This window comes from Cyphomyrmex costatus, unplaced genomic scaffold, assembly GCF_001594065.2.
Source record: "Cyphomyrmex costatus isolate MS0001 unplaced genomic scaffold, Ccosl1.0 scaffold13, whole genome shotgun sequence".
Lineage (NCBI taxonomy): Eukaryota > Metazoa > Arthropoda > Insecta > Hymenoptera > Formicidae > Cyphomyrmex > Cyphomyrmex costatus.
This window is the reverse complement of record NW_017275282.1, coordinates 32,546-44,470: the sequence shown is the minus strand read 5'-3', so window position 1 is coordinate 44,470 and position 11,925 is coordinate 32,546. Positions and strand designations below refer to the sequence as shown.

The following is an 11,925-nucleotide window of genomic DNA, read 5'->3' as shown; positions in this document are numbered from 1 at the left end:
ATGACACCCCGTTGCTTGCGTTACGCGATGCGGAGATCTTTCAAGGACACGCGGGATCAGCGTGCGTATTCACAAAAGCAGAAAAAAATGAAAGGTAAGAGGAGCGTCGTTAGTAATGCTCCAGATGAGCGTGTGCCCTTCCTCGTGTGCGGTGACGACGAAGAGGATCGAAAGGCAGGATTTACGGAGCGAACGCGCACGCTGGAGGATTCCGTATAATTAAGACCCAATTGCGCAACTCTTTAAACGAGAGCGATGTTACCCGCCTGCTGTGCGTGCCTCTTCGTTGTAATCCATCCTGATCCGGAGGCGTTTACATCCACGCTGTTTGAATCGACGCGTGTATATGTGTACACGATTGTTCACGGATTAAAGTTTTTGTTCAATCAAATCGCGAGGCACTTTGTATTTAACGTTTTGGCTTCAATGGATAAAATAATCTTAGCTAATAAATTAGCTTTTTCATGTAATTTAATAAGTACGAGCGCACACACGCATTATTCGTGGATATTAATGGGAGGAAAGAATGATTTTATTGAGGTATCTTTAGGTAAAAATTTATTTAGACATACATCTCTTTCTGAAAATAATTTTGTTGGACTATGAAAATAATTATAGAGAATTTGGTGTAATCAGCCCTATATATAATTATTTTTAGAAAAAGATCTATATCTATCTAAATTTTTACATACTTCAGCAAAACCATTCTTTTCGTGTATATTTAAGATCTGTCACTCTTATTTGATAAATTAATAATTATTCGAATTATTAATTGAAAATTAACTAAATTCTAATAAAGGTAACAAAACTATATTTTTTATGAGTTGTAGAAAATAACAGATTTCTTAAACACGCGGATTCGTGAAATATAACTAAATGTTCCCCCATAAAGCCAATTTTATATAAATGAATCAATTAAAATTTTGAATTCATCAATTCAATTCTTTTTAGTTCTCAATGAACAATTATTTATTAATTATTACAGACATCGACTTTAGACTGTCTTTATAATATTAATGGTAATTAGTATCAGCTCAACGTCCTCCTACGCGTCTTCTACGCACTCTCCCTTCAGAGTCCATTTACAGGAGTCCTGCGCATCTCTCGGTAACTAATGAGCTCGTTCCCGTGGACCCACTCGTGGACTCCCGCGTACGCGTCCGTTGGTCCTGCGGCTTAATTAAGACTCAATTGCCTAATTAGTCCGCTCGAAGAAGGCGAGCAGCGGCGTATCGCGCCGCGGGCTGTCCCACGCGATGAAGTAATCAGCTTTCTCCGCGGCGGCGTAGACGCGGTTCAAACCGCGGATCCACTCTGCTCTATTCGTCTATATACTCGCTCGCTCGCTCGCTCCTGAGACCCGAAATCGCGCGAGCCAGCCGAGAGAACAATGGGAAATAAAGCGCGGGCTTTCCACACAAGCGCGGCCTCCCTATGTGAACTGGAGTACATGCGACCGCCGTCTCTTATACTGCCTACGCTGCACCGCTCTAGCGAATCCCTCGGCTCGCTATCCCCCGACAGTGGTGGCGGCGACAGGAAACGGATCTTCTCCGTGGAAGCGGAGAGACGAGAAAGGGAGAAAGAGAGAGAGAGAGAGAGTTCTCTATATAAGCACCAGTATGCGCGCTGAAACGTCACCATATTTCAGCATTCAGTCCAGTGCTCTTCTTTCACTTCAAACGGTGTCCGAAGCGTTGTCTCCCGCACCACCACCCATCCCCGCGATCTCTGTTCCCCAAGCATGGATTTGATAGTGCGACAGGTAATGCACTGCTCGACGAAAAGGTGCAGACTCGTGATTCGATAAATAGATCGGTTATCAGTTGGGTTTTTATTTTTCTCTCGAAAAAGCTTTTGAATCCGCCGTGTGGTCCAGGTGTGCTTCCGGGGGTTCCCCGCGCTCTAAGTGTGATAGCCAAACGAGATGATCCACCGTGAGTCTCTGGCAAGGATTAATATCAATATAATTTCGCTGAGTTCAATTTAACCGTAAGTACGCGTAAAAGGAATCTATTGTACATCAAACGTCGTGTTTTGTTTATTTACGAGCAATTATAAAATTGTTGCATGCACTTGTATATGAAATTGTATCAGCGAAATTATGTCAGGATTAATTCTTGGTATCTACTATTTGAGTAAATGCATGCAATTAGTAGATTAGCATTTAGTATTAGTATTGGAGCTTATTTCATAAAACTCTCTCTCTCTCTCTCTTATTCTGACAGAATAAGTTTTTTTCTAACTAGAACTCATATTTAAATAATGTATGTTTCTAATTAATAACATTGTTTGTATAAAATTAATAATTAATTAAGAATAAGAAAAAACTTATCTAATTATAAAATTAAAGTCTAAAGCTGATATTTATAGTGGGTTCTTATTTCTAAAACGTCTTAAATAATGTCTCAAGATGATAATACTCTGTGATTGACTTATGACATCTTATGACTGTACTTAAGATTGTCTTAAATATAAGAATTAATTATGAATATCTACTTAAGTTTAATTGGAAGAGATAGAATTCTTAATGAAGAAAAGTGAGGACAAGATGAAGAATGTCTCATTAGTCAATTTGCGTGTGAAATTAGGTGCTACAAAAATGAAAATAGGATACAGATGTATGTAACACAATACAAAACTAAATTCTTTTTAAAACTTATATAATTAATTTCTCACTACTGTATGTCATCACTATTTATTGAGGAAATTATACGCAATATTAACGTAAATTGTCTTTCCTTGTAATTATTTAATATTAAAAATATTCTGGATTTATGTAATAAGTTTTAAATTTGAAGTGTAGAATTTATTGTGGTTAATGTTGTAACATAAAAATTTTATGTCAAGTAATATTTTCCTGAAAATATAATATTTGACAATTTTTAACATTTAATTGTATTTTACGTATAAATATACGTAATAAATATTCTGTTTTCTTTACTTTGCTTCCATTTTATTGCTTTGTTTCGAATAAATAATGATGTCATTAATATTTTGATGTCATCAAAATTAATACGTAATATTTGAATTCGAAAATTATTAATTTATATATATGTCTACATAAAAAATAAGAGAGAGTGAAAATAAGTACTACATATAAATTTGAAAACATTGAATTGTAAAAAATGATATATATATATATATATATGTATATATGGTATTTATTTAAAACTGTGAATATATATATAGATATTCAGATAAAAATTTAATATTAATATTCAAGAAAAATTATAATAATATATAGCATAAATTTTATGTTGCTACAAACGTTAAACAAAAATATAAAATATATATTTTTTTGATTTATTATATATATCTATTTCTACAATCAATAAAAATTGAGTAAATAAAAAAATTATTATATGAAATTTTATGTTATATATATGTTATTTAAAACAATAATTAAATTACAAAAAATGATTAACTAAATTACTAAAATGATAATGATACTGTAAACTAACAAAAAAATTATACATGTTGGATCTAACATTCCATACATCTCGACAAATGTAAACAGCAGCGTACTCATTAATACTATTATTATTAGAACAATACTTTAATTTGCATATTCGTACGTACATATACATTACATATACATAAGGTAGATTAAGGTGTCATGGTTAATAAGTTGTAATTATGTTAACACACACAATTATTACACACTTGTTTACTTATTGAAAAAAGTAGAAAAATGAAGTTAATTGAAAAACTGGTATAGGATAACCATTAATTTAAATTGCTTTTGTTGATAGAATTCTGTTTTCTAGGAGGTACTGGTTTGTAGAATGTATTATTCTCAAAAATTGTTTACACATTTCGTGTATTAAGTTCCATATATAAGTATAAGTATATTAGATTTTATTAATTTATCTTAATCATATGTAATATGTGCGTGTAAAAATATATATATATATTTTTAATATTCTAAAAATATGTATAAATAATAATACATACTGTATATATAAAGTACAATGCATAAATTGAATAATTACGACTTCTTTATAAGTGTCAGCTTAATCAACCGTTGCAACATTTTACGAAACTAATTTGTGCCCACGCAAGATTCCATCTTCACTTATACTGAGACATTAGCGTGCTAAAGTAGCTACTTAATTATCTGAAAAATCGTGCGTATGAAAGATGTTTTCCCGCGGAAAAGTCATGGATTACGTGCCTAAGAGCTCTCTGATTCCTTTACCGTTATGTTTAGTCTTGCGTCAGTTTTTAAAGTGCCGGTGATGTAATATCGTGCACCTTCTCACGATACTGCAGAAATGAGAGAAGAAAAGATAGAGGCACATGAGTCTAATTTCCCGCCTACGCAACGTGCACGTTGTTGATCATCTGACGTTCTCATCTGACGCATGGAAAGCATCCCTGGGAAGTCATCGGAAATATTTGAGGAATTAATCAGCATTTCGCTGACAATAAATCTTTTAATTAAACTCTTGTATTATTTCGTTATGTATTTAATATAGTACGCGAGTATTATATCTGTTAATGTGTCAAATACTTTGCAATATACACCTGAATGTATTGCAAAGATAAATTTCTTTCGTTCTTATAATTGATTTAATTTAAATTATTTATATTAACTAATATTAAAAACGATAAACGCTATAAATAATCTGTAAAACAATACATTACAACCTAAGAAATTTAAGTTTTCAAAAAAATTTATTTTTTGGAAACACTAATTTCTTTGTAACACAGAAAGAAATTAGTCGTAGAAATAACAGTCTTCACTAGCTTTGAGTCGGTATATTTAATATTAAACAGAAATAATCGACGAATATTTGTTTTTATATTTTAAAATTAAATATTTATATTTATTCTAAGTAGAATTTATTTCTTTGGATATTTATTTCTTCAAATAGAATTATTTTCGATCGAGTTTAAATATTTATCCTATTATTTAACGTTAAATGTTTCTATTTTTATGAATTAATTACATTTTTATATTGATATTATCTATGTTTATGCGTATTTACTAATTTAATAAATATTTATGTGCACAGGTATTGTTCGCCTTGATGGCGAGCGTCAGCATTGTGCTCTGCGAACCACCCCTCAGCAATCAGTACGGCGTTCCCGGAAATTACGCAGGTGGGGGTCATCATGGGGCACAAGGTGGTGGGAATGGATTTGGGGGCCATTACGGTGGGCACGATAGCCAAGATTACACAGATAACGAGGTATTTATAATACATGTCTGTGTCTAAGCAACTTTTAATGGAATTGCATACACGATTGAAGACAATGTTTCCTGTGTCCTATATCTTCATCATAACTTTGCTGTTTTTTATAATTTTATACTTACTAGCTTCTTCTCTCGAAATAGGAATTGATATTTTCTTGACAATTATTATAACCTGTGTGTGCTTAAATTTAGATTTTTTTAAATATTCGATATAAAATATTTTTTATCACATTAAACAATTAAAGTAATTGTAAATTGAATGATTAATAATACAAAGTTTAATTTAGCAACAATACAATCGCTAGTACGGATGCAAAACGTAAAAGAAGTGATTTAGAATGTTTACGACAACGAGATATTGCAATTGTCCGATTAAAAAATTTATGCAATACAATCTGACATAACGTGGGATCGAATCCCGGCCTCCTATCATCTTTGATCTTCATTCGATGATTACTTCAATAGCTGGTGCAACATGTTTTGCGAAATCAGGCTTCAAATTGCGTGATCATAATTAACCCAGACGCTCGTTAAGTAATTAAGTCGTACGTTTTTTATTGATAAATCATTTATAAAATAATGCAAAATAATTGATACCAATTAGCAATAGAGAAACATTTTAATTTTTGTAAAGCGTCACTTTCGAGGTTGCGATTCCAGTTTGTGAATTTAGGATGACTCATGATAAATCAATACTTCGCCGACGATTTTGAAGATTGCACAATACGAAACATTAAGGACAAAGTATATTACATCACCAAACAGACGCTCTTTTGTACTTAAGAAAATGCAGATTCAGAGTGCTGCTTTCTAAAGCTAGATCCTTGCCCTTAATGTATGTATCGCCGATTATTCTAACGAGTCTTGCGAAAACGTGAGGCACTCCCGAGGTCAAAGTTGATTATTTCAGATCTAGATTCGGTTACATCTTAGAAGTAACATTGAACTCTTCGGATAAAGAAAGGTCTGACCTCATTTCGTAAATCTCATCCGGAGGAGTGCGCTCTGAGCTTGAACTAACTCTATTTTCTGAATGACCTCATGATTTTTTTGTAGCCGGTGTGTAGGATGATGAATCTTGAATTACTCAATATTATATTATGATCGAGATGTTTCTTTTATCTTTTATAATCTCTCACGATTTACAGCTGATATCATCATGAGATATCAATACTAACCACTTATGTACCTCAAATTGATATTTAAGCTACATCATTTCTCACAGCGAGACATTTATTATGACACCTTCAGTAGTATTAATTAGAATAAAATGATCCACTGACCGCGAATAGATGCTGATTAGGGTTGAGAATTCATTTGTTTTAAAATATTGTAATGATTAAAATTAAATTTTTCAAATTTTTTTGTTTCATTTAATTTAATACACTTTTTACACTTTCAATATTTTTTTATTTTTTAAATTTAAATAATCATATTTATTGGAAAGGTATATATACGTCATAATGATATTACATTATTACGATAAAATGTATAGTTAAGCAAAAAAATTAAATTTCTTACCGTTCTCACATTTTGGAAAAAACGAAATCGTTGCATCTCTTTCGCACGAGCAAATCATCGCTTTGCACAATATATCTCGCAATCAATTAGGTTAAAAATCTATGATCGAAAGATGCTTTATATATTCTGCTCTCAGCTTACTCGTACATTGTTTGAACATGGCGCGATTACGTTAATCGAAGATCGACGCATCGCGCTCAAGTGTCTCGAGATGCTACAAATTCGAGTCCGAGAGCGAGAGCGTGGCGCAAACGGAATGATGTAACAATATTAATAGGGTGAACCGCGACCGCGGGCATAATTCACGGTAAATCGTTATTGCTGGTTAGCTAATCGGGGATCTGAGCGCTCGCGAGATGCGCGTTCGCATCTCGCGCGGATCTGCCCGTCGGCGAGCAAACCGCTGCTGGTGATAGTAGCGGTGATGGTTGTATGAGCCAGATTAAATCGCGGCGGCTTCTCTTCAGCATCGTCGTCCGCTCTACTTTGTCGGGACGAAGGAAGGAAAGCTTGTCGTCCTGACTAGAGGTTGCGTCATTGCTGCATTAATAAATGTGCATCCATTCCAGTTATTTTTTCATGTATCACCTTTCCTCATTTATCTCCGTACCTTTACATAATGCCTCCTTTACTCCATCTCTCTACCTTTTTCTACATTTTCTTATCATCTTCTACGAAAAAGATAAGGGAGTGAAAACAAATTTGAGAATATTTGTATCTGATTTTGCTTCAGCCCAAGGCCTATGAGTTCGGTTATTCCGTGAAGGACCAGGCTACCGGAAATGATTTCGGTAGGCAAGAGACGAGCGATGGCGAGACCGTCCGTGGTGAGTACAGAGTGCAACTTCCGGACGGTAGGACGCAGATTGTCACTTACACCGCCGACTGGAGGACCGGTTTTCACGCCGATGTGAGGTACGAAGGTACCCCGGTTTATCCGGATCAGTATAACACGCAGAACGCCGGATACGCTGGTCAAGGTTTCGGTTACCAGGGAAATCAAATCGGCGGTGGAGGCGGTGGATATACCGGAGGTGTGTAGCATAGAACGTTTAACATTTCGCTGCTAACTCTTTCAAACACGGTACATCATACTTGATTTACGTATTTAAAAATACGGTTCAGCATTTTTCAGAGAGCAAAAAATATTCATTCGACTGAATAAAAAATATGTAGATAATTAATATAAATCGAGAAATTAATTTTACCAGCGATTTATAATTTTGATAATTTAGACTGCTTGTAATTTTTATGTAGAATGTGTGTCTGTTTTTATGAATTAATTGTTGTTGCATTATAAATAACACTATTAAGAAAAGATTGTAGAAAAGCGAATTTTTTTACGAGGTGATACTCGTGAAATATACTGGAACAAAATCATTTGAATATACATATATTAGAAGTTGTCATAAATTCCTCATTTCTAAAATTCCATAATTTCTGTCTTGATTTCCAGACAAAATTTCATGATTTTCTTTGATGCTTTCAAGTATTTTGAAATTTTTTGTATTTTTGTCCTGATTTTGAAACCATGAAATATTTTGTTGAGTCCATTTAACATAGCAATGTGAATTACTATTACTGTTGCTGATTTAGTTGTTAAGCTGGTAGTATTTCAAACCTGCGTAGATGTGTGACGTATATATTAAATTTTTTTAAAAGTAAGAATTTTCATTTTCCATAAAATTTCGCAAAATTTCCCGATTTCCCTGACCGTGTTCAATTTCCCTAATATTTTCATAATTTCTCTTATTTTCAATTTTGTGGCAATCCTACATATATATTAAATATTTTGTTCTTTTAAACATATGCTTTATACATACATATATAGATATATTATGTATAATTTTTATTATTGTTAGAGATTCCGCGAGTGCATTACATTATCTCTTCACGTTTTACTCAACAGGTAATCAAGGCGGTTACAATTATCCATCTGGCGGCGGACACTACGATAACAACCAGTTTGGTTCTAATGCCATAGACAGCAGTTACAATAACTTCGGTGGAAGGAATAATTATCCGGGAATACCGTCACCCACGTACGGTCCTGCTTTCCATTAGAATGCATAAAAAGTATTATATAGGATATACCGATCCCGCTTGTGAGTGCAGTCTTTTTTCCAATAAAGACATTTTTTCATAAAAATTTCGTATTTGTATAATACCACCAAACCTTAATAGATCACCGTGAAAAAGAGTCATATTTTATATTCAATTTACTATGTGTTTTTTAATTTTATTATTACCAATCATATACATCTTTAACACAATTTCGTCATTTTCTTACAATGTGAAACGTCATGTCAACAAGCACATATATATGTACGTGATTAAAGTGTTGCGACACCAAAACTAATATGTGACAAACGTAACACACTTCCGTTATAATTACACAGTTGTGTATGTGTGTGTGTGAGGGAGCATCTTGATTATTCAACCCTACCTACTGCATTCGCCCTCTGTGTTTATTTCGCATCTCGTAGGTAATCTTAAAGAAGATAGAGACGCGCGCTCCATATTTGTCTTAGGTTTCTCATATGGAAGAGATGAGATAAAACTCTCTTTCCTGTGAACAATTACTCTCTCAAAGGCTTGTGTTAGCTGCATTCCTCTCTCGTGCAAATTATATTCGTAAAAGAAGTTCGTACAGTATTATTTTACTACATTTTAAAGAATATTAACTTTCTAAAAACATAAAATATAAGAGATCAGATATTTTATTATTAATAAACCTTTGTATGTTAATTAAGTATTTTAAAATGTTGTAGTTTATAGATCTTTTGGTAAAAAGAATACTTTTTTTTACACATAATGGCAAATTATTTGCAAAAGACAAAAAAATGTATGCTTTTTTTCTTATTATGTCAAGTTCAGCACGTGGGGTATTTGTAAGTACATCGTCAGAAGATGCTGCTGTTTTGCATTATGTCATCAGGAAGTTTACGTGCCTGTCCGTGGAGATAAACTTTCTCTAAAGTGTAATACCTAAATTGCACACTGCAAGTTTCATTAAATCGCAAACACACATTAGCACACGTATAAAAGTATCTGTGCCATTATCATTCTATATGATCATATCGTGTTAATAGCATAGTAAGAATATAAGATAATTTCGCAAAACCGGTTTATTTAATCTGCGTATAAGATTATTTTAAATAAAGGTTTAGATTGTTAATTGAGTATTCATATTAATTGCAACAACATAATCTTTAATTTCCCGCTATAACTGTTTTCTTATTGTTGCATATAACATATATACATATGATGAATATGTAACATGACATATATAGGAGTTTTTTTATATCTCAATTATATAAATTAAAATTAAATTTAAATAACACATTTATAATATACATATATATATATGATGTACTCGTATATACATGATATACAAATATTAAAAATATTATTAAACAACTATATAAAAATATTAAAATTAATTTAAATCTTATATTAATATCATATCCCTAATACAAATAAAATAATAAAAAACAGATGCAATGAATCTTAAATTTAGCTACCTGTTAAAAATTCTTAAAAATTTTTTTAAATATGTTTATAATAGCATAAAATTATCAATATCTTTTTAGATGCTTGTAAGCATAACAAAATATTAAATTATACGTGATATTACTACTAGTTCTGTTTACGATTTCAAAACTGAAATAGATTTCAGTGCGCGATTTACAGATTTAGATGTAAGTTCACATAAAAAAAATACTAAATACCGCCGCTTAGACAAAAAATAGGATTATATTTTTTTTTATTTATTTTTGACAGTTTAATACAATTTCTTAAAATATTCTTTACAGGAATAGACATTTTTCAGCGAATTCATCATATTTTGAAACGCGACGATGTTATTCGAACATAAGGAAATACTTATGGTATAAAGAAAGTAAAGGCAAAGGTAATCGCGCGCACGCGGACGTCCTTATCCAGGCTGTTACAAATTTGAAACGCACGCGGGTGTCTGTAGAACCAGGCAGTTACAAATTTGAGGCGAATCGAATAGAAGCGAGATATCTAGGACAATCGCGTGCGCGCGAAAAAGGTTCGTAAGATTTACGAGTTCACCCACGAACGAACGAGCAGAAGATATTCCAACTGTATTTATTGGTCCTGTCTGGAGAAAGTCACCGGGTTACATTTTTGCCCAAGTGCGACTCACATGAATCCTCAGACCGATTAAGAAATGCTTCGTTAGGGGATTCCTGTTTGATTTCATCTTTAATGCCCGCGATTGCTCCAATAATATATTTCTCTGTACGAGAATCTCTCCCCTTCTAATTGACTCGTATGTCGAGAGTTGCACGTAATGAAGGAAACGGTCTATTAACTCTGTATGTACTTTTGAATCTTTTTCTTTGTGAATTAAAAAAAATGCAAAATCTTGCAATATTGTAGTATGATTTACTATAAAATTCAATAAAATTGCGATGTATATATAAATGTCTGTTTTTATATTTTGTTTAAAATAACTTATGTTATTTAAAATAATACTGAACATTTTTTTAAATTTTTACAATATTATTAGAAGATACTTATCGAAATAATTTATATATTCGCAAAAATATTATACGTATGCTTTAATGAGATTTAGACACATCAAATTATATCTCATCTTCATTTTGAGCTTTACTTCGATGGCAAATGAATTTTGAAAAGAAAATTTTGAAATGAATTTGAAAAGAATTATAAATCGATTATAAATTAACAATACATAAATCAAATATTTGAATAGTTGCATTAATCTCATATCTATTTTATAAACAATTTATTTTTAGATAATAAAATAATTAATAATGTAATAATAATTTTCTTTATTTTTATTTTAATTACTCTTTGGTTATGCAAATTTTTGTGTTCCTTCATTCTTTGTTCTATTTAACAAAAATCCTTTCAGAGAGCTTCATTATCTAAAAAATTATTATCGTACTTTTGATAAGAAAAAATTGTTGTGTGATATCAACTAATTTCTCGACAGTCCTTGAGAAGTGCTTTATTCAAGCATACCTTCAGGAATGAATGTAAGTACAGTGGACCCGAAAATAGACACCGAGTTGAACTACTGTTTCAGACACCTTTATGCGAAGCATCCAGACACCGATCCCCACCCTGACTTACTTCACACATGTGGAATCTTGCATCTTGAGAGGTGACGTACACGAGCTGCAGATCTGATGTAGCTCGGCCAC

General features: G+C 32.4%; 1 protein-coding gene across 1 annotated transcript; it reads left to right on the top strand.

The window, feature by feature from the left end:
- Nucleotides 1-8,821, top strand: LOC108782504 (pro-resilin). The gene is made up of 4 exons (XM_018550785.1): nucleotides 1-213; nucleotides 5,022-5,198; nucleotides 7,458-7,758; nucleotides 8,634-8,821. Exons 1-4 carry the CDS (start codon nucleotides 1-3, stop codon nucleotides 8,786-8,788), a joined length of 846 nt encoding a protein of 281 aa, XP_018406287.1. The 3' UTR covers nucleotides 8,789-8,821.
- The last annotated feature ends 3,104 nt before the right edge of the window (nucleotides 8,822-11,925 follow it).

Excerpts from the sequence above, each read along its gene's own strand:
- LOC108782504 (XM_018550785.1), top strand. The coding sequence starts at position 1 with ATGACACCCCGTTGCTTGCGTTACGCGATGCGGAGATCTTTCAAGGAC. Across the intron at positions 214-5,021 it reads CGCGCACGCTGGAGGATTCC|GTATTGTTCGCCTTGATGGC; the intron begins GTATAATTAAGA and ends TTATGTGCACAG. Across the intron at positions 7,759-8,633 it reads AGGCGGTGGATATACCGGAG|GTAATCAAGGCGGTTACAAT; the intron begins GTGTGTAGCATA and ends TTTACTCAACAG.